The sequence below is a fragment of the Ochotona curzoniae genome, unplaced genomic scaffold (genome assembly GCF_017591425.1).
Source record: "Ochotona curzoniae isolate NIBS_2020 unplaced genomic scaffold, NIBS_Ocur_1.0 contig_1, whole genome shotgun sequence".
In the NCBI taxonomy this organism is placed as follows: domain Eukaryota; kingdom Metazoa; phylum Chordata; class Mammalia; order Lagomorpha; family Ochotonidae; genus Ochotona; species Ochotona curzoniae.
In genome coordinates, this window is record NW_024464918.1 from 5386714 (window position 1) to 5410588 (window position 23875).

The 23875-nt window shown below is 43.1% G+C and overlaps 2 protein-coding genes across 2 annotated transcripts in view; one reads left to right on the forward strand and one right to left on the reverse strand.

The window, feature by feature from the left end:
- Positions 1-23875, reverse strand: part of DOCK2 (dedicator of cytokinesis 2) — a 387891-nt gene that overhangs the window by 173986 nt on the left and 190030 nt on the right. The window lies entirely within an intron of this gene.
- On the forward strand, positions 5043-22588 carry INSYN2B (inhibitory synaptic factor family member 2B). The gene is made up of 3 exons (XM_040982864.1): positions 5043-6367; positions 7416-7490; positions 22402-22588. Exons 1-3 carry the CDS (start codon positions 5043-5045, stop codon positions 22586-22588), a joined length of 1587 nt encoding a protein of 528 aa, XP_040838798.1.

Here is a 23875-nt window from a genome sequence, read left to right on the forward strand (position 1 = left end):
TCCAAGAACTACCAATTAATGAACACTTGGGCCCAGTGAAATGCAAGGGCCTCCAGGAAACTATTTGTGAAGAGATCATGGTAGAACACAAATACGCATTTTTAAATGGGAATTTTCATTTCCTAAGTTCCTAACCCACCTAGGACACAAGAGTTGTACATTTGCTTGATTATTCAAATTTTCATTTTCAACTTTTTGGTCTTTAGCTGTACACAAAGGTTGTGTCAAAATAATAAACGCACTGAAAACTATTCAATATTAAACTGCATAACAAAGCTAATGAGAATCACTTCTTCTTCTAGTTTATTGGTGGTAGCAAAAATCAACATAAACTGATCAAACACAGTGTCAAAGAAGCACAATGAAAATGCATTCACCCAGTGATGGTGGCATTGTACTTTAGTATGAAAGGAAAAGTGATAAAGTGGTAATATCAACAAATGTTTCAGCCTCTAATTCTAGGAATTTATTCCAAGATTACTAGAAAAGTTTGCCAAGATTTGTATACAAAAATATAATTCATGGTGGTATTAATAATACCAAATGTTTACAAATAACCTGAATATTCATAAAACAATACTATTTAATTAGTCCTGCTGGACACTACAGTCCCGCTAGTCCACTTAAAAGGATGACATGAACCAAGAAGTTAAAATGTTGAGTTTCCTCCAGCTTGCTCCCTGAAAAGTTATCCATCCATTAAAATGTCAATTCAAACAATTCATTTGCAAATACTACATAGCAAGACACACAGATGACTGTGACAAAATTGCTGTTGCATAGTGGCTTTTTCTGGGTGTTGAGATTTCAGGGTGATTTTTTCCCCCTTTTTTGTTGCTTATGTTATTTGACTTTTTATAATGAACTTATCTTTATAAATAGAAAACCACCTGCTTTCACAGATAAAAAATTAAAATGAATATATGGAAATGACAGAGTTAAGATCAGAAATAATGTCTGATTTTCAGCAAAGAAATGTGGATTGAGTTTAAAACTTAACTGCCAGACTTGTGAAAAGGACGATTTCTCATTCTAGAGAAGGCAGAAAGACCTGGTGGTTAAAAGCCTAAGTTTCAGGGCCAGTCCTTGGGTTCAAATGTTGGCTCTGAGCAACTTAGAACAAACTGCTTAACCTTCTGCATGATGATTTCCCCATTTATAAAGTGAAAGATTGATAGCACTTGACTCTAAGAGTACCATGAGGATTACTGAAGAGAGTAAGCAAAAACAACACACCAAACAAACACCACCACCACCACAAAAAAACACCCATCACAATGCCTGAGGCTTATCAACACTGCTAGACATTAGTGCTGATGAAAATCAGCTCCAGACAATTGTAGTCTGTGAGAACTAACATTTAACAGTTAAAGGGGGCAGTTAAGGACTAGGCAAGGAAATCCATGACCATCTCTAACTCTCCATTGTGTACTCTGCAAACTGGGGATCCCAAACAGGGTCATTTTGAAGGTGAAATGTCAAATGTTAACACAGTATTTAACAATATCAAGCTTTCAATGTACATTTGCTATTATTAAAAATAATTACTACTATTGACCATGACATCAACTAATGATTTCACTGTCACAACAGGTCTCCAGGCAGATCAATCAATTAATCACTTGAGCAGGAACATGCAGAAAGGACTTCCTCATGGAATAAGGGGAAGGACTACTAGATCCTAGGAAAAGTTTCTGAAGCAGAGACCTTATTTCCAAGGAGGGGTTGCTTGGAAAAGATGTACAGAGAGGCGATAAGCGGTGCACCAGCCATCACTTCCTTGGGGAGGTATCAAGTGATGTAGTTCTCAGAGGCCAGCTCTGCTTTCTAGACAGGCAAGGCAAGTAGGAGGTCACCCTTCCAAATCTGCTCATTTTCTGTTCCAAGAGTGGCTCTGCTGAAAGCTGTGGACCCTGCCTCCCTCCACAAATTAATAACCAGGAAGCCTGGATGCAGGTGATTATGACAATAAGAGCAATTGTAGGAAACACACCGACTGCTCACTGCCTATTGGGCACTGGGATCTTGGCTGAGAGTATATATTGTCTCACTGACTTCTCATCAGATCTGTGAATCTGAGCTCTGAATGTCATCTCTACCTTACAAATTAAAACCATTGATCGCCCTTCGGCCAGTAAGGAATAGGACGAGAAATACTTAGCTACAGAGGCTAAGCAAAACTTGATTAGCATCTGAGATCCATCCAAGTCTCCTTCAGGACCACACAGTCCCCTACTCCTGCTGGATTGGTTCTCAGAGCCTTGCAAGGCAGTCGAGAACAAGGAAAAAGTCAAAGTTGACCCGGACATTAGCGGACTGAGAGACGGGGGTGGGTATTCACCGCAGTGGTGCTAAGTAAGCACTTGGGAAGCCTCATCCTGACTCTGCTTCTGATTTTAGCTTACTGTTAATGTGCACCCTGTGAGAAAAGTAGATAAAGCCTCAATCAGTTGGGTCCACCCATGTAGGGCACTCAGATTGAGTTCAGTGTTCTTTAGCACAGTCCCAACTGTTGCAGTCACTTGAAGGAGTGAGACAGAAGATGAAGGTTGTTACCAAGTTTCCTTTTTCGTGGGGAGGAAGCAGGCACAGGACCCTTACTTAAAGAAGCCCGGGTTTGGGTTTGTATTGTATGGCTGGATGCTGCAGACAGAATATTCTCTCTTATAGATGCCTAAGGACTATGATGACATTCTTACTTTCTTTTCTAAGTCCCTCTTTGACCCAGGCAATCCTGGAACTTAACATCATGCTGGGGTGACTTGCAGTAGATGCCTTGGTAGACTTTGCCATGGCAAGAGCAAAGGAGTCACCTTCCATCTCTCGGAGATCTTTAAATCTGCACTCAAATCAAGAATACCGCCTGCGCATGTATCAGGCCCGTCTCAAGGGAACATGGTTGAGAACATGAACATGGGACGTACAGACACCTGGGTTCAAATTTCAGCTTCTAAACGGAGTTCTAAGGGTATCTCTGAGTTCCAGTCTCTTGATCAGTCTAAGGAAAGCAGTGGGAAAGAGAATGTGATCTCATAAATTAATTGTAACAATCAAAGGAGACAACATAATTTCAGAAAGGCAGTAGGGTATTAGGGGTTAAGATCACAGAATTTTCGGCCAAATTGGTTAAGGTCAGGTTTTGCCTCTATTACCAGGTCTGTATCCTTAGGTGAGTTACTCAGCCTTTCTGGACCTCAGCTTCACCAACTGTAAAATGGGGACAACAATGATAGCCTCACTGGTGGAGTGTTCAGATGAACGACTCAGTGACAGCAGGAAAGTGCTGGCACCAGCACCTGTCGTATTAGTGAGTTCTTGGCAACTGTGAGTTGCTATGATTAATGCATGTAAAGCCCTCAGCTTGATAAAAATAAGAGTTCAATAAATGGCAGCTGTTATTGTTACAAGGTACATGTTCCTCAGAGAAGCCCATGCACATTTATCTTTTGAAAAGCAATCGAAAAATGAAAACATTAGGGGAGACTCTTGTCCTTAAAGAACACCGCAGTCATTAGAGAGAATCCACTGGTCCTGGTGCCCTGGCAGGACATTCTAAGCCCTCTAGCCCTCCCTTTCCTAGGCTCTTCTTGGCTGCTCCCAAGATCTGCTCTTGGTCCAGCCATCCAGTTTCTGGACAAAGGCTCACTGAGCACCTGCAGGAAGTTGGAACAAGGACTGGGAGGATCCAAGCAGCAAAAGAGATAGCTGCAGCCCCTTAGCTTCTGTAATTTCCTAAATGAGAGAGGAGAGCTCATTAAATAGAACAGAGACAATTGTATAATGACAGCTGCAATTCGTGCTGTGATGGGTGTGATGGGAATGCACAGTGGGAGGGAGACCTGATACGGTCTAGCATCAGGGATGTCTACAAAAACAAAAGTCATTCTAAAGTCTTCCCAAAGAAGTGACATTTAATCCGTGACTTCACAAATGAAGAGAAGTTGGGTGGATGTTGCCTGGGAGAGAAGGGGGAAAAGTTTCAGGTCTTGTTTCAAGTTCCTGCACCCACAAGATACCTGGCTTTCCAGAAAATACAGTGCTTCTGAGTTATTCCTATGCCTTTCACTCAGTACTGCTCAGAGAGGAAGTGGGAGTCTGGAGACAAAAATGGGTTCACCAGAATCACGTCCTCAGGGGTGACTGTTGTCTCTTTTCCTTTCAGGCACCACTTGCCTACCTGTAAGGGCCGCCTGGTCACAGGCCATATGAGTGCTGATGCTCTGGGCTCAGCGCTACCCAACCTGCTCACTTGGCCCACATGTGAACTTCAACCAAGACACCACATGGGACTCTGCCCTTTCAATGTCCTCTGATGCCTCCTTCCTGTCCTGGTCACACCCCACTGGGCTTGTCAGGCTCTTTAGTAAGCTAGAGTTCCCTCACTGAAGGAAAGGAAAATAGCATGCAAGAAAACAATGGCCCCCCAAAAGGAATCTCTGGTTGACACAGAAGGTGAGGTTCCCTTACATCATCAAAGAAGCAACTGCTCGGGTTATTTACTTCTCCATCAACGTTCCTGGTATGGCAAGATGTGTTTAACTTTCTTGTAGGTTTATGCTGGCAATTGATGCTGTGGGAAGGGAAGCCGTACGCTCTTAGTCGTAGCAGATCTCTTTCAGAATTCACACGTTGGGAGTCAGGCATTATCCCCTAAATGGTACTTTTGTTGTCTTTTTGTTCAACACAGCAAGTTTTTTCCAGAATCAGAACTGCCTGCCGGCCTCCCATGATCAACAGCCTACCAGCTCTCTGGGTAGATCAGATGTTTAATAGCTAGCCTAACTTATTGTTTATCTAAGTAGCAATTATGACTGTGATGAAATAATATTTTAACTGCAGGGGAAGCATTACGGATTGCTCCCAAGTAGACTCTTCAGGCTGGGAATGGCCGGCAGGGTTTCCTACTTTAAGACAGGAGGACCATTCCGTCCCAACTGGCAATTCTCCATGTCTGAGATGCCATCATTAAATGCTGCTCCAAAGACCTAAGGGAGATGTGCCAAGGACAAGTACGTGGTCCCATCCCCTTCCATTGAGGCTCAATGGCCCAGCAAAATATGAAAGTGAGACCTGTGCTTCTAAAACGTAACAGTCTAGAGTCAGTGGAGTTTGTGAAACAACCTCATCACCGTCGGAGCAAATCCCAGCAGGTGAGATTCAAGGAAGATGGGGCCATTAAGAATCCAACTGGCCTAACTGAAGTTGAAGTCCAAACTCCTGAGGACCCAGTTGTGATGGGGAAGACACAGCCCACTAGGCACCATCACCCGCCCACCTACTCGCTCTCCTTCCCCAGATCCCAGAAGGTTGGGGGCTTACGGAACATTGCGATCCAGACCTCTCCTAGTCTCAGGAAGCATTTCCCAGTTTTCAAAAGGAAGAAGCTCACAGCCAGCAAGTCCCTGGTGGAAATGCCAACAGCATCCCAAAGTGCCATCCAGGTCAACGGCAACCTCTCTGAACAGGACATTGTGTCTTCTGACCTTGCCTACCTAAGGTTGGCTCAGCATCTTGAGGATGGGCCTCGAAGAGCCAAGGTGTCCCACCCCTTTCTCCCTAGAGTGTCCAAAGTGCAAAGCAATGGGCCTGTTACCATCTGCTTGGAAGGAGGAACTTGGAGGGCTTCAGAGAAAGCAACAGCTGCTATTCAGGTCCCAGATGATATCTATCATAGTCCTTCCTTCAGCCCAGACAGGTCAGCTGGAATGAGTAATGCTGTACCCCCTTTGGTTGACACATGTCCAGGTGATGGAAAAAGGATGCTGCCATCAAATTCTGAAAGATCCCCTTCCTGCATAAATGCCACCAGCTGTGCCAACCACATACCAGGCACAGGAAAATTTCAACCTGAATTGCTTTTACCCAAAGACAGCTCTGATGACAAAGACCTTGGCCCACTGTCGTATCAGTCAAAGGAAACGTGTGTTCCCTCACCTCCACGGACTCACATCTCTCCTTTGCCAGGCTTCCACGGCCAACCAGCCCATCCAGCAAGAGCCTCCGACTGTCCTTCACCCAGCGACAGTCACCAGGACCTAGTGTCACTCAAAATTAGTAGTGCATCTAAATCTGCACCTTTGTGTCAGGAGCAGATGGCAAAGGACCCCACCCAGTCTGACACCCCAGTGTTTGAAAACTGTCCAGGAAGTGATCCCCCGCCATCCTCTGTTCCGAGGAATGAAGCCAAACTTCAGAGCAGCAGGGAGATTAGTGACATTAATCAAATTCACCTAGCAAGGGGTGAACTCTGCGACCTCCAAGGTCGTCTGCAATCCGTGGAGGAATCTCTGCACTCCAACCAAGAGAAAATTAAAGTCCTTTTGAATGTAATCCAAGACTTGGAGAAAGCTCGAGCTCTCACAGAAGGGTAAGGTGAATTTCTCTCTATTAAAAGCAATTGAGTGGATTCTTTTGCTAGGAGAGGGGCAGAGAAAGAGCACTGGTTTCCTTTAGAAACATGCCTCTAAGTGTGTGTGATCCTGTTGTTTCACTGTGTCATAACAGATAACCTGCTTCTGCTATGATTGGGTTTCATTTCATTCTAGGCTTTAGTGGATTTGGCAGAGGGAGGGGCTTCCACTGTCACTAGTTCTTCTTTCCAGGTCTCCACAGCCTCGGGAAAGGGAGCTGAGGCAGCAGGGTTGAAAATGAGTTTTAAATACACAAGGGTCTTGTTGATTAAGGAATGGGGAAAATGGTAGTAGGCAGATGCTTCTCCCACTTCATGCTCTTAGTGAGTTCTGCATTTGCCCAGGATGTCATTGCTATGTGCATTCATCACAGAATATTGGAGGTGGCACCTGGGCTTGCTGTGGGCCTCCTCTACTGACTGCTTGGAGTTGGTGGGCCAGTTGGATCATCACTGAACCAAGTAATAGCAATTGAGCTGAAATCACGATGATGCAAAGGGGAGAGAAAACACCAGACGCTTTCCTGGGTCACTCAGTATCAGTCTGGAGAGGAGAATGCCGTGAGTTGTTTGGGTGAGGAATGTTCACTCTTCCAGAAAGTGTTCTTTAAAAACTGAGAAGACGCAAGGACTAACACTAATCAGAAAGGCTAGAAGAGAGGTCATTAACTGGCATTTGCTCTTCAGAATGGTAACTGCTTTATGAGACGGAAGCACTGTGGAGATAGTCAAGAGTTTTGATCAATTCCCTTCTACTCATTTGCAAACTCCTTCATCTCATAGCATTGTAGTCAGCGTGAGCAAACCACCAAGTTTAAGTGTTTAAATATATATAGAGAGAGTCCTTTAGAAATGTGAAATCCTGTTGTCATGACTTTTGCAAGCTTTGCTTGTGGTGGGCAGGCAATGTCAGGGCACCATGAATACTGTGGATATGGTCAAGATGGTAGAGTGCATGTGTACCTTGTGGCTTTTGCCCATGGATTTATACAGCTCTGTCTTCCAGGCGCAACTTTTACCGAACGGGCCAAGATCTCAACAACTGCAGTACCTGCCAGAACACGGCATGCATCATATACAGGTACTTGGACACAGCCGAGACTTGTTCTGCACAGCACAGAAGCAGAGGGTCCACAGAATACTCTAGTCAAGTCTCTTAAACACAGACAGTCAAGACTGAAACAAAAACAGGAGGCATTTGGACACTTGAGTCTTAAGACAAGGTGTTAATGAAATGTTAACATCTAGTTCCAAGGCATGAATCACTGCTTCACCACAAGGTCATGAGCAGATCCTTTTGATGTATGTATTCCTACACTTACTGAACACTAAACTCCATGGGTAAAGTCCCACATGCTGTTTTGCAACATATTTCACAATTAAACCTTGTCGGGTGTGTCTTTTGATCTGAAAGAAAGTTAATTCATTTGGACTATCATTAGCAGAGAATATTCTTAGAGGAGAAAGGGCCAGAATCAGAACTCACTTTCTAACCCCTAAGCCTCTGATCTTCATTTTACCATTCCACTACTTCTCCCTCAACAGTCACTCTCCCACACTAAGCACCCACCACATCTTATGACACAGGCTAAACATTTTGTGTTCATTCTAAGCAAACCATTTACTCTGTGCAAGGGGTGAGGCTGCTGCCAAAAAGATAATGTACATTTTGATAAACGTTATCATATAGTGGTAAGCCTGAAATCAAGAGATTCACAGTTTTCAGCCTAGCTTTGTTTTCGTTTTTGAAGTGGAGAGCCATCAGCTGGTTTACTCCTCAAAGCTAGGAATGGGATCTCAATCCAGATTTCCTATGTGCATGGCGGAAAACTATTTGAGGCATTGACCAAAGCACTCTGATGTGGAAAACAGTTGCCTTAATTATTAGGCTAAACACTTGCTCCTTAAAGATCTGTGTTCTAATCCCCAAGTCTCACAACAGCTAACATAACATGGGCTCAATATCTTTATCCATAGAGTGGGAACAATGATCCCTATTCAGCGTTACCTTAAGGACCAAACGAGCTAGCTCTGGTGAATGCCTTTTATAACTATGAATCTCTGCACAAATTCAAGAGCTCATTACTGTTATTACTGGAAAGATCAATGCCCCCTTAGCTGGAAGCCCATTTTCGTTGGCACGATGGAAAAGTGGTCAAGAGCAGTCATTTCAGCTGATGACATCTAATTTTGCTTGACAAAAGTGTACAGTTTTGCTTTCTCTATTGCTTTTCTCTCTTTGATAAGAAAGGCGGCTCAGAGCCTGAGCAAAGCACAACCCAAATGGGTTGCCTATGTCTTCTTTTGAGAATTTCTGATGCTTTCCTGTAGAATCCTGAAATTTCACCCTAATAAGGGACCAGGTACTTGCAAGTTAGAAGGCGCTTCTGCCTAGGCAAGGTCACAGGCATTTTCTCTTTGAAGCTGTCAATTCCTCACAATGGAAGAGCCACAAGACCAAACGTTTTTACCAAAAATTCAGGGCTGTTGACAGAAAATGCTTTTTACCTCAAAGTGAAGTCACCCTCACCCTCCCAGAAAAGGGGATCTTGGCCAATGCTTGCTGCATTGGAAAACAGTAGATAGTCTCATCAATTCTTGTCTTTTTGCTTCTCCACTTAGGCTTGTGATCCTAAGTGAATTTAATAATCACTAGAACAAAAATGACTAAATGTCTACACAGCTAGGGAGAACAAAAAGCTACTCATCATAAACAATAAGAATTATTTTTTAACTAAGTTATATTAGATTTTGGATAGACTATTCTCTAGCTTCTCTCACTCAAATGATGTTCAAATTTGGCTTATGAAAATAAAAAGGGCAGGTGGTAATTTGCCAGTCTACCATGAGTTTCCTGACCTTGCTGGAACAAGTCATTTCTGGCCTCTGGGTTTCCTCATCTGAACACCGAGATCTTTCCAACGGTCCACCAGTCCACCATAGTCCTGACATTCAGGGAGTCTAAACTAACTAAATAAAAAGTGACAATACGTGGCTAAACTATAACCTTCCAAAAAGTCTGAAAATGTTGCATTTTCTTAGAACTTACCTCAAAACACCCCAGGTCTTTGTTCTAAATGGAGATACACCTTGCACAGTTTAGCCCACTGTCATGCACTTTCCTGAAGAGCATGCACTGTCTGCCTGCCTCCCTCATTGCCATTCAACACCAGACAGTTTGCCCAGACAGCAATGATATCCTTGTATCCAAACCACAGAGAAAGAAAGGGCAATTAATTTGATGAAAGCAAAGAGATCAGAACAACATTCCTGTCATAGGAACAGGGGGAAGATGAGAGTTGTCATTAAAAAAAAAAAATCAAATGACATCGAACTTGTGCTGTGTCCTGGAAAGTCAGATCTTCTAGACTAATGAATAAGTGATGTGGAATACTTATCTGCGGGCCTTGTTAAGCTTCAGTCTCCCCCTGCAGTGATGGATGGGCCCAGTGCACGCCACTGTACATAAAGCACATAGGCACCTGACGGCTTGCCCAGTGGGTCTCCCCCTCTGGAGAGGCTGTTGCCAAGTTAGTAACATTTTCTAAACGGTGTTTCCCATAGGCCCTGTCAGCCTGGGGCTACAGCTCTGCCACTTGTTCTAATCAAGACATGTGGGACCAAGAGCAAGGCCCAGTCATTCCATGCCTGCCTCTGGGGTTTCCAGGGGATTCCACAGACCAGTGACAAAGGTCTCTTTTGAGGCTTTATTCTGTTCTCTCTCTCTTCTTTTTCTTTCTTTTTTTTTTTTTTCGGTCTGCTTTAAGGCTGCAAGGGAATGCAGGGGTGGGGTGTACAGATTTGGGGTGTACCTCAAGGTGCTAACAGGCTGCTAGGTATCCATTCACTTTCCTCCCTTATTCCTAGCATGAATTCTGGGAAGATCCTGTGGGTTGAGTAGCTGCTGCCAGTGACACTCAGATTAAATAACACTGAAAGACTTAGTAAGAAAGTTGTTCTCTTTTCAAATGTATTTCAATCCTTTTGATTACCTGGAGGGAGAAATCCAGGTAGCCTGCTGGAATGTCTTTAATACCTTTCTAATGCCTGCTTATCACATTTCACTGCAAAGACAGAGGAGGGCTCAGGTTCACAGCCCTTGGCAAGCTAACAGTAGCTAGCTGGAATGGGATGATTTTTAATTTTTTATGGGTTATGGGAGGTTTCAACTTTTAAAACTAATCCTCTTAAATATTTATGGAAGAGGATGCAGGTCTCTATGACAAAAAGTATGATCGCCTACTTTGTATACTTTCTGTTACAAAGCTTAAAAGGTGAACTGATTTAGAAGGAAAAAAAAAAGTATCAAGTAAATAACTGTGTAGATGGGACTGGGACGGGGAACCTGGCAAGACCTCCAGAAGCAGTGAACAAGTGACAGAGGCTTGGAAAACTGTGAGCTACAGAACTGCCTTCTTCCCTCAAGGGCGTGAAGTCTCCCCAGCTCCATCCCTCCTCCTCCTCTCAGCCTGTTCTCTGTTCCTCCAGTCCTATCTCCCTGCACTTGATCTTCACATTCACTCTAAAAATAGTCAGCAGAGCCTTTCTGGAAGACTTTGACTAACACGGATCATGTGTCTCTTTTCGGGTTGTAGCTCCCAGGAAATAGCAGCTGGATTTCAGTTATAAAATGATCCAATGTTTTAAGGAGAAGTGAATGAGAGTCTGTCGCAGAAGGATTGTGCATCTCCCATCCAGTATGTGTTGCTTTGGGAATCAGAAATGCAAGTGAGACACAATCCGCTCACCACTGTCGAGTGGAGAGGGAGAGGTTGGCTATGTAAAAGCTGGAAGGTGCTAGGGAGGAGAGACACAGAAGAGTGATTCATTGTCTGAGTTGCACCCAGACCAGTGATTCCCCTTCTCATCCTTAGCTTCTCTCTATTGCTTCAGCTAAACTTGCAGACATTTTTCCAGTAGCACCCACTTCCTCCTAGCACATCCATAAGATATACTCACATTTATAGAATTTTCAACTAATTAACACCTTTCCACTTAATACACTATGGTCCAAAAGACACTTGTCATCCGCCCGCCCCCCCCCCCAATACACACAAAACTAACTCTCTTCCTTTATTTCTTATTTTGTTCAATGACACGGATCATGAGATAACTCAGCTAAGAAGCCACTGGCTCCATGGACTTATTCTCCTGAATAACTTTGAACAACACACATCATAATGCTACTGATTCCACCTGTTAAATCCAGTTCTTTCATTCCAACTTCTCATCCTTGGTGTCTCAAATGTTGACTAATTAGTCTTTTTCATCTTGCCCCCTTCTGCCCTATCTCAAGTAATCCTCCACGCCATTGGCTAACTACTTGCAGAGAAGGCTCTGGCCATGTCATTCCCCTACTAAACAAGTCTGTCATGGTTCTTGGCGTTCCCTTCAGTATCTCATGACCCTTTTCACCTGCTGATTCCCTGCTCTTCTCCAGATACACAGCCCTATTCAGCTGATAGCTGTGTCAAGTCTCAGTCCTGTACAGAAGTTACTTCTCTTTCTGTCATGCTTTCTCTGCTCTTCTTTATCTTGATATTTTCAAGTCATGAAAGCCAGGTCCTGAACAGCCTTCTACACTTCACCAAAAAAGACTCTTATGTGTTCACATCCCTCTACCACTGATCCTGCTGCATCATAGTGCAGCAAAGTCATGGGCCAGTACCTAGTATGTGCTCAAGAGATTCTTACCAAAGAAAAGAACAGCTACATTGACCAGAGAAGAAAAGCAAAGTGGCAGTGACATCAGAGAATTATTTCAGCTATTTCTAAAGTCAAGTCATTGGGACTCCTGTGTGTACTCCTACCTTGGGTGAGTGTTTGCAGAAACTTAATTATGACTGAGTGAAGTACACGTAGTTTCAATTTTCAAATACATCTAGGAGGATGTAACCTATCAGTTCATCCTTTGATGACTCAGAGAACATCCTGAGCTTTCACAGGACATTGAGACTCTTGTTCCTAATGGCCACCCAATATCACTGTCCAGTACTTCTGCACAGGCTGTAGTGAGAAAAGTCTAGCCATACTAACATATCTCTTCTTTACGGTATTTGAAATGTCTTCATAATAATCCTGAGAGGGGAATTAAAGCATTAGATTTGTATATTCTCTTAATCTAACACCAAAACCCAGGGCAATAGAGAAGGACAGTTGCCATAAAATTCCCCATCCTAACTCAGAGACACTGTGAAGATGTGACTTCATATAGATGAAGGAATGTTGCAGATGTGATTCAGTTCAGGATATGAGGTCAGAGAGTCCCCTGGACTGAGGGGGTCCACAGCAGTCACAAGGATCCTCGCAAGGGAGAGTAGAGGAGTCAGACGGAGATCTGATGACAGTGGCAGAGGTCACAATGTAGGAACACGAGAATTCCCTACAAGCAGGAAAAGGCAAGGAATTCATCTTCTCTGGAAGGCTTTGGCCTCCAAAGCTGGGAGGGTAAAATTTGTAGTGTTTAAATCTACTAAGTTCTTACCAATTTCTTTTAAGCACCAATAAGAAATCCATACCTTCAGATTAAGTTCTGATAATTTATAAGCTTCTGGAGGCTAGTATACATGATTTTGATGATTTTCACAACTAGAGTTGAGGGCCAGGATTTGTTGGGATAAATTCAAAGGAGGGAAATAAGAAGAGAGCTACCACTTAGTGAGCATCTACTATTTCTTGGTCATTTTAAGTAGTCTTTGTTTTTACACTTAATCTTCACAAATCTTTGACAAAGGTTACAGTACTGTACTTCTACAGATGAGGGCCCCGAGGCTCAAACAGGGCACCGGCAGAACTGCTCTGGAACTCATCATTGTAATGGCAACCTTAGCACAGCAGAACTCAGCTCTGTCTTCCTACAAGTTACTTTCTGCAAAAGGCCAGACTCATCTGATGGATGCAGAACTCACAACTGAGATCTACTCATCCAAGGGCATGTTGAGGCTTTGTGTTGATGATGCAGGCCTTGAAGGTATCCACAAAGCCCGCTCATGGACCATATATGTCAGGATCCCCTGGGTGACTGCTGGGCTTTACCCACAGACCCAATACTTCAAAGTCGTAGGAAGAGGAGAGAAATCTGACTGCAACCAAGGTCCTAAGGAAAGTTTGATTCTAAAGCGGCTTGAGGATCGATGAATTAGGGAAAATTAGGGTCTTAAATGGAGACAGCAGTTAATTTATTAGTATCCTTTTGAGGACCATCCTTTGAATGGAAATGTTTTACTTATAGTCCAGAGGACAGCTTTTATTTTAAAATGCATTCTTGGAAAGATGACTTTCCTTCTTGCTTGGCTTTGGTTTTAAGGTTAGATATAGATATTCCTAATTATATAAGCAGAATGCAAAAGAGAATGGAAGCAAGGAAAAGAAAAGAAAAAAAAGTTTTGTTTCCAGAATTGAGTACCTCTTCAAAAATTTTCTGTTTCCAATAGCAAGAAAAAGTGTCTCTCTCGGGCCAATGTGGAGCCTGGGCTTGTCTTATGCATTACTTGGGAGACTTATCTGTAGCCTTTCATTCTTCCTACATCCCCAGCTCCAAGTCTTATTTGAGATCAGAAACTCAGGTTGAGTTCCAGGCTGGCATTTATCCTTCAATGAAGGTTAAGACCAATTAAAGCCCAATTCTGTTCCCCCACCAAAAGCCCCAATGCTAGGCACGGCTCCAGGTGGGTCCTGGAGTGTGAACACCTGGCAGGAACTGGTCTGCCCAGTGCTGCCCATCACCACCACATACTCTTCATGATAGAAGTGAAGTTCATCCCTGGCTCATGAGTCAAGGAATGGCATGGAATGTAATGGAGCCCCAGTTCTCAATAACCATCCTTTTGGGTCTTCCAATTCCATGGACTACCTCTGCTTGCATTTTCAACATCACCAACGCCTCCACTCTCAAAATGTACTTGCCGCAGACTGAGCAGAACTTCTGGATATTCAAAAGGAATTTAGCTCCAAGGGCAGCCCGTTGTATTTAGATATAAACATTCTCACTCTGGGTTCACCCTCACATTTTTGGCACTGAGCGCATAGGCCAAAGAGGCTCCCTGGATTATGGGTCAAAGCCTCAAAGCTATGCATCCCAGAAGAGAAAAGCAAGGACTTCACTTTACTAAGGAAGGACTCCAGGGAGCTCATAAGCCACTTGAGGTCATGTGTGTTGCCAAGACACTGCCTGGAGTCTCCCTCTACAGTTAGGCTGTTTGGCCACTGGGTGTTGGCCGTGTCTGCCCCTTCAAGCTACTACCTAACCAGAGAAAAAAGCATTTCTCTAGTAATTGTAATACACACTTGGTCCTCTGGGTTTAACAACCAGCTTTCCACTTAAATTATTTAGTATTTTCCTTTTGTCTGTATTTGATGCTCTCCTAGAGTAGAGTCAGGTAAACCGGGAAAGCCACAGTCTTTCAGCTACAATCTTCTCTCCAGATGCAGTGAAGTCTACAATGCAAGATAATTATGAAGCACACAATAGAGTTTTTGGTGCATGTGCAGCCCTCATCAAAACCCAGTATGGACTGAACAACCCTATACCAAACGCTCAAAACATACAATTCACAACAGTAGCAAAAGCACCCACAAAAAGAGAGTACACGGGCTATTTACATTGTCTTATTGAGGTTACAGCCATGGAGTCTGGTGTGTAGGTGAAAATTTCTCTGACAGGTTGACATCCAAGACATGTACTTGTCCCTATCTCCTGCTTGTCCTGGCGGCTTTGTCCCTTTATTCTCCTCCCTAGAGTGTAAGAGGAAAGAAGTAGGATTTACAGCATCAGCAATTTATCTGCAATACGAAACGAAGCCTATTTGAATGTATTAATAGCTTAAGAGGCTGAAACATGGCATAAATCTAAACTCCAGCAAGTTGAGGGTTCCGCAGGAATAGCAAATAGGTGGCTGCTGGCACAAGAGCACAGCTGACCACAGAATGGCTTAGTCTGTTTTTCTCCATCAAAGTAATGTAATAACAATTAACATTTGCTAAACCAACCACTTCACCAAGCAGTTTGCTAAATATTGCACATACATATATGCATTATATCATTTCAGGCTACCAATGACCCTAAATTGTGGGGTGAATTTTATCCCCATTTTATGGATGTGGAAAACAATCTCCTGCTTTTAGAAGACTGCCCTGTCCCTTAATCTCCTTTCTGTTGACCTCGCCCCTTCAGTGCACACGCTTACATGAAACTTCTATGACGTAACCTACTCTTTCTCAGGGTTTAACAGGCAGACCTTCTTGCCACAGGATCCCAAACTCAGATGTCCTTCAGAGGTAACAATCAGCAGGAAAAAGTTCCAGAGCTTGAGCTGGCTGTCTTGTTTGCCAAGAGAATCTGTTTCCCTGAGAGTTTGCCTGCCAACAGACTGATGCCTTAAAAGGGAGCCCTTGATAGTAAGCAAGCCGGTCATTAGGAGAAAGTTTTAGAACAATATCCCATTCAGGATGGAGAGGGGGAAAAAAAAGCTCCTGTTGCCCAGAGTGTCATTCTCCTCCAAAGCACCTCCCAAAGTGATTTATTACATGCACAGAAAACCATCTTCATTGCTTCTATCAGTTCTTAGAGCAAATTCTTGCAGAAAGAATGCTGCAAGAGGTCAATAGATCCTTAATGCAACAGCGCTCAGTGAGAGAGGGAAGAGTCAAAAAAGAGGGAGGAAAAAAAAAAACTTAAAAAAATGTTTTCTTCCTAGAGAGGCACCAGAGAGCATCCATTTACCAGCCAACCTGCTTGAAGATGGCAGTGATTTGCCCACACTTCTCTTTACAAGAAGCACAACATCCACTTGTTCACAGGACACATTAGGAGCAAACCCTGGACCCAAAACTGCTGAGCCCAGACATGACCTTGAATAGCCTGCCTCCAAATGGAGTGGATATATTTTCTCAGACATGTAGACTCACTGTTGACGCTGTCCTGGCACCTAGAAAAAAAATCTATAGAGTGGGGCTGCTCAGTTAGTCCTTAAATGATCCCCTATCCAGACAAATCCAGGTTGAATCACATTCCATTGAGTCCCATGGGGGTACCAGGTCTTTGTCAACCCCTGCCACCCCAGTATATACATACGTTTCATGATTAGAGTTGTACACTATCATAGATTACTGTGTTACTTCAATACAGTTCATCTTAGTGCACAAGCTTGGAGGCTAAATACAATATGGGTTCAAATCTTGGTGCTGTCACTTATTTCTATGTGCGTTAGCTAAATATTTAACCTCTCTTTGCCTCAGTTTCTTAACTTGTAAAATGAAGGTATTCTATCTTGTAGGGCTGTGAGTAAGTAGAAGACAAGTAACTTAAACTTGTAGTCCAGTGTCTATCAGGTAAATGTCATTTCATAAAGCCCAAACTGACCTTGATACCAGGTTTTAGATTCTGATCAGAACTCGGAGTGACTCCCTATTGCTAACTTGCTTGTCCATTAAATGAATCTAACCTTTCTAACTCTTTTTTTTTTCTTAATTTCATTTGAAAGGCAGAGGCAGAGAGAGATCTGTCTGCTGGCTCATTCCCCACATGGCCATGGCGGGCAGGATAGTTCAGGCTGAAGCCAGGATCCAAGGTCTCTCACGTGGGTTCAAAGGCTCAAGGACTTGGGACATCTGCTGCTTTCCTGGACACAGAAGCAGCGATTTGGATCAAAAGTGGAACCAACCCCCAGGACTGGAACAGACACCCATATTGGATGCCAGTACTGCAGATAACAGCTTAGCTCACTGTATCACAGTGACAGACTCTTCCTGCCTGAGCTATCTTGAGGACAAAATAAAAACACTGACCTGCAGTGTTTTATAACTTTGAAAGAGTTATATAAAGCTAAGAGGTTTCTTATATTTGTTTGTTCCTATATAAACTTTTATCTCCTCTTGGCTCACCCAACTTAAGCTTGTCCTGCCAAAATCTTACATCCATAACCTACCTCTGTTCTTTGCTTATGTATTTACATATCTACCTATTTTTTTTGCTGTATGCTCCTTGCTGTTTCTCCTTCCAGACACCATGACTTAAGGATCTGGCTGATTCCAATTATTTTGAAAAATATCCTTCTGCTTTTTACCTAGTATGACACAGAATACATCTATCAGCTAACTTACTGAGGGGCTTTCAAGAAGGAAGCCTTAAAGTTCTCATCTACTCCAGGTTTACTTTCTAAATGGAAGGTGACACTACCCTCAGACATCTCCTTGAAAGGCTCCAGGACTTCCTCAGAGAACTGGGAGTTCACAAGTCCCATGTATCCTCTGGAGGATCACTTCTTGCACCTAGACCACTATGGGCCGTCTCAACGGCTGCTGCATGAATTCTAATTCTTAACAACGTCTTCACCAATAAGTGTCATACATTAGGAGCCAGGAATCTGCATCATCAACTAAGCACTCACCATTGTCTTCTTGTGATCTCACCTGGAATGTAGGGTGTAGACATGATATGGAGGGTGGGAAAAGGTAAGGGTGACAGAATAATAAGGGTAAAACCTATCGGCAAAGAGCAGGTCAAGTTGAAAAGTTTATCAGTGCTATGTCTTGATTCCTGGACTGAAATCCAAAGCAGAGTCATTCACAGAATTTACAGGCTCTCTCTTAAGAATTTACTGGAAATTCTCACCAAGTTGGCAACTTGCTACTCCTTGCAGGGAGCCGTTGAGCACAGTGTGGGTTGGCTAAGTATGCAGTTAATGGGATCTCCTCTTCCCACTAAAGCTCAAGAAGAAAAGCAGATAGGCGAGGGCACTGCCCCATCCCCATGTAGATGGCAGCTGCCATCAGGGCAAAATACACTTTCTCTCCTCCCCTCCACACTAAACAGTAGTTTGTCAAATGGATGAATAAGAAGAAAAGTGACAATTTTCCTTTATGCTAATAAATTGCTTTGGCCTAAAACACATTAATCAATTTCTTTGTAAAGTGCACACACTTTTCTATATTCTGCTATTTGCCTGGCCTTGAAAAGAAAGTCACTTTCAATCCCCTTTAAACTGTCAAGATCAGTGGGGGCAGCCAAGAGGGGGTGGAGGGGCTCCCTAAATCCTAGTGATTATAATGGAACCCTGCCGTGTTTCCATAGAGACATCAAACGGGTATTCTCTGAATATACATGGAAGGGAGGGATGAGGAGCAATTCTGCTGACAAGGTATACAATTACTAAAGAGCTGAAGGTACAGCAAGAAGATGAGACATATAGTCCCTGGGATAGGAAGACAAGGGACATAGATAAGACGAGCAGAGTGGGATGAGAACAGCGGCCAGGCAAGGTGATTGCACCTGTCATTACTTCTCATCTATACAACTGCCCAGCAAGGTAGCTGTTATAACCCCCACATTCAGCTGAGTCACAAAAAGAAAAGAAACTTCCCCAAAGGTCACTCAGCCAGTAAATGGTGCAGCCTTGGTTCAAACCCAACAGCGTTCAACTCAAAAGTCCTCACTCCACTCTCCATGCTGCACTGTACTTCCCGTTGTGATTATGAGATGCTGTTTACTTTCTGCCTCCTGGTTTTTTGTTTTCCACATAGGCCTGACAGTTGTATACACAGTTTGAAATCAACCACAGCCATATTTTTTCCCCCTGACATTTATCAGAATACTTGTAAATCCTGACAGACTCAGACGATTTGCTGTTGTCTGTTTGGATTACAGAGCAGAGATGCCTCATGTGCAAGATGAGGTTATCAGCCTGTGTATTATGTGTGCATTCATATAATTTGGTAAGAGCATGAGGATCAAGGATTGGAAAGAAGAGAGAAATATGAAGCTTATCTTAAAAGAAACTTGTTCTTTTAGTCACCTATCTTGAACCCTGGGAGGAGACTTAGGGACAGTGTTCAAGTCTAGCTAGCTTATCGTTAGAGCTTTGGAGCACAACATCAGGCACGGAGCAAAATGGATGAATGCATGGATGAAATGTTTTGTGCCAGCAAGCGTCAGTGAATGCTAGGATAGGCAGAGGTACCTACGCTGCTGCCTTGTGGGGCTGTACGACGAAGATCATTTTTAACCCACGGTAGGCAGCCAAGGCTATTTCAAACGCTAGGAGCACTGTCAATAGGAATGTTGTCTACCTGTGAACCATGCATATTCCCAGTGCTTGTAGGGCAGGGGAAAAGAAATTTGAAATTTACTGTGTTACATCATTTCCATGGGGCAGGGAAGGACTTGCCAAGGGCAATTCTTGCCTTGCCAGTGGATTTTTTGTTTCAGTTTTCACTTGGGAAAACGAAATACAGATGGTACAAACAAAAACTGACTCCACTGGTCATGACAAACAGGTACAATCCCAGTGATGCGTCCTGTAAGTAAGCTCAGTGTGTAAGTCTGTGGATGCCTCTGCTTACTGACATGGCTAATCTTGAGCTTTTGCTGAAAGGTCTCTGATAGTTCTTGATGTTGGCTAAAGTTTGCTGAGGACATCAAGCCACTGCAATAGCAGTGCCAAAAGATCAGGAATAGTGTCTCCTGTCTTTCATTCCTTTTCAACATCTAAATCAGGGGCTGTCACATGGAAGATGCACAATAAACTTTTATGGAATAGCTGGCTACACAAGGAGTGTCCACTTCGTGCGGCATATTGTACATGCATGCGCCATCTAAATCTTACTGATATCTTATAACTAGGTACTGTGTTCCTATTGAAGATGAAGATACTGTGGCTTGAAAAATGGGAAATGATTTCTATAAGATACCAGCTAACAAGTTAGAAAGCCTTGAAAAACACATCTTATGTTTAATCCATCATACGGTTCACCCAGTTAAGATTATGTCCTTACAGATGGTTCCAAAGAGAACCAGAAAGAGGAAATATGTAAATGAGGGAGAAAAAAATCAAGGAAAAATTCCTTAAAAATACAGAGACAATTAGATGACTTTTTTTTCACAGCTAGCATCCCTCCCATCCCTAACTTGGCTATGGTACTGGCCACTCCCTTCTCATGTTGGAGCCCTGCCTGATTCATTTCAGAAGGTCTGCTGAGACCATCCCTTTGGGGGTTTCATTAGGCAGGCAAGCACTCACAATCTGCCTTTTCAGCAGCATTCATTCTGAACCTGGAAGGAGACATGGAAAAGTAGATAAGGACCAGGTCCCTTTAATGATGGCCACTTTTGAGCTCTTGCTGGGTATAAAGACATCCACCAGTTTCCTACGTCCCCACCCAACACGTGGTCTCCAGTCCTCTACAGCCAGTATTTCACCATATTCCTAGCTAAGCAAGAAGCATGCACTATTTTCATGACTCGTCATTTCTGCACTTTTTATTCCCACTCTGTTTCATCCCAGAGCCTTCTGTGAGCCCTGGTAGGACACCAGGCAACAAGCACATCTATAGCTTAAGGGCTTTTGAGCCAGACCCTGGCACTGACAACTCCTCTGTAGATTAATCTGCTGGGAAGGAAAGCAGACAATTGAGAATAGAGGGTGCCAATGCACAGTCTGCAGGATGTCTAACTGGATTCCCTTGTTCTGTCCCAGCCCTCTGAGAGGTTCTAGGGAGACTGAGCAGACACAAGAAAACTGAGAGTGCCTGGCGTATACCAGCTGGAGTTCTAGAAATGCAGAAATTGGGAAAGGGGGCTGTGAAACTTCTTCACAGGCCTCACCTTCTGCTCCAAATCCCACCTGTTGGGGACCCTGGCCCCTAAGGGTTCAGGTTCAGACTTTTATGGTTTTTTGACAGTTAATACAATGCAATGGAGTCTGTTAGGATATACATTAATGACTCCAATACACACAAATAAACAGCATTAAAAAATGGAGGTTGAAATTGCCCGTCAATGAAAGAGTACCGAAATGTATCTCAATATTAAAGTTCTTGAGATAAATTATTGAGTTGAAAATTCTAAAAGCAAGACATAATATGTTATCAGTGATCAGATTAATGATAACAGTGATGAGAGCTAATGGATATAGTGAGCTTACTATATTGCCAAACACCACTCTGAGCACTTTATGGATATTATCTGACTTCACACCTATGCGAGTAATTAAAAATAAATGGATCATGCAAATAAAAGATCCTCAAAACAGATCATGTAAATATGTATCACAAAAACACTACCCAAATTTGAGAAGTTACACATTATCTTTTAGTTTGATATTCTATGAACTTTAGCTTTAAAGACTAATTGAGTTATCTGAAAGGTTTATGTATTTATTTGGAAGATCTATTTATTTATTTTAAAGTCAGTTACAGAGTAAGGGGAGACCTAGAAACATACACAGACAAGGAGAGGGAGTGAGAGATCTTCCATTCACTAGATCACTCCCCAAATGGCCTCAATGGCCAGGACTGGGCCAGGCTGAGGTCAGGAGCAAGCAGCTTCTTCTGAGTCTCCTATATGAATGCTAGGGACCAAGGAGTGGGGCCATCTCTTGCTGCTTTTTTTTAGACCACTATCAGGGAATTGTATTGAAAGTGGGCAGACAGGACTCCAACTAGTGCCCTTATGAGATGTCCGTGTTGTACACAGCACTATAACCCACTGTGCCACAATGCCACGCCAACTACAAACTTACCAAAATACTCTTGAGTTAATTCCAAAGAACACCTTTACCAAGAGGCGCTATTATAATTTGCACTTCAGATGAGGAAACTGAGCTGTTAGTTTTGTTGGGTATTCCTCAATATCATTTAATTCCTTAATAATAAAATCGTTTGGGGCATTAATGCACAAAAATCCATTATTAGAAGCATTAGATAGATACAGAGTAGAGAGATTGGAGCCAATAATTACTGAATACTCATCTACTATCAGGCTGTCCTGGTACATGTCTCATTTACAATTAATAACATCCCTGTGAGGAAGACAAATAAATGAATGAGGAACTTGAGGAACGAAAAGGGGGTGAAATCTTCCGCAGGTCACATAGGCAGTAGGTAACTAAGGATCTGGGACATGAACCTAATGCCTATGTTAGCTGGGCACTTACTGACATGAAATCAGTCCATGCTGGGTTAATAAATTCCTTGCTTCCACTCTATGTGTTTTCCAGTGTAGAATATGATTTTCGGCAGCAAGAAGGCAGGTTCCATGAAGTTCTGCAGAGTCTGGAGGAAGCTGAACCAATTGAAGAGGCTTCTCCTCCTCCAAAGTCTCCAGCAGAACCTCCGGTCCCTGAGAAACAAGACTTGAGGCGGAAAACCAAGAAGGTGAAGAAGAAGTGCTTCTGGTGGATCTGACCTGGCTGGGACTGTCCACGCTGCCTTTCCCATGTTCCTCCGTGTACCTCACTGAGGTGGGGAACTACTGCCCCCAAGGTCCTCTGCTTCTCTACAAATGTCCTGGGTTGCAGGCCACTCGACATGTGAAACAGGAGAGTCCATGGGGCTGCTGTAGCTGCTGCTGGACGCCAATCACTAACCTAGCCCCATGCTTGCCACTGCTGCTGAGGACTTCCGGGACGCTGGAATTCTCCATCACTCACATTCAGGCCTCATCCTGGTCTGTGAGTTCAGATTCACAAGGCTAGATCCCCACTGCACTTTCCAATAACTCCGTCCTACCAGGCACTTGTTTTTCAGCCTGAGCTCATCAAACCCCCCAATATTAAAAATTAAAATGTTGTGTAGAGCAGAAAGACAGAGAAGGTTATAAGCAGATACCCTAGAAAACCAATTAGATCGAATATCAGTGTACATAAGCACAACAGAAATGGGCAGTGCATAAAGATGCAAGATCACCCTATTGTATTGAGGTCATCTTCATGTTAATCAGATCCTTGATCCTTGATCCCAAATCAAGGAGCTGTCATCTCATGGTAAACAGGCTTTACTGTCTGTGTCAGACTAAGGTGACTCTAGGGTATAAGGAACTGGTCAATGTGACTGTTCTGTGCGATAGGCATTCAAAGAGTACATTAGTGGCTGTGATTGTCTCAGAATCCACTACAAACCTACTGGGGCTCAAAAATGCCTAGCCAATGGGTAGAATCTGGTTTGGGTCTGAACTCTTGGATTCTATATTTCATTTACCGGAGAGACTGAATATCATGAATATACATCTAATCAGTGACACAATTATCGCTAAAATACAACATAATACTTCTTCTTATCCATTCAACCTTGCAACAATCTTGTATATAGGTTCAAACATATATGAATCTGCACTGTCTCCCTTCCTTGTAACTGGGCAATGGCCACTTGACTGAAAAAGCAGCAGGACTAAGGATGAGGATGTAATTGTTTCCATTTCAGTTCTAGAAAGATCTTTTTTTTTCCCCAAAGTTTCAGTTATTATCCAGCTCGTTCTTACGAAAAGACTCCAAAGTTGCATGGCTGAATAAGCTATTAAAGTAATGCAATTAAATAACAGCTACACACTCTTGGAAATTAAAGGGTAGGATGGTAAAGCTTGGATTCTTCCTTGTCACATTCTCTGTTAGCCTGTGGTTCAAGTGACACTGCTAGAAAGAACTCCTAAAGCCAAACCATCCTTAAATGAAGAAGGCACCTTAAAACCCCCTTTGT

Bases quoted from the DNA above. Each gene is read 5' to 3' on its own strand.
- INSYN2B (XM_040982864.1), top strand. From the start codon at position 5,043: ATGGCCCAGCAAAATATGAAAGTGAGACCTGTGCTTCTAAAACGTAAC. The intron at 6,368-7,415 runs GTAAGGTGAATT...TCTGTCTTCCAG, and splicing joins GCTCGAGCTCTCACAGAAGG to GCGCAACTTTTACCGAACGG. The intron at 7,491-22,401 runs GTACTTGGACAC...TGTGTTTTCCAG, and splicing joins ACGGCATGCATCATATACAG to TGTAGAATATGATTTTCGGC.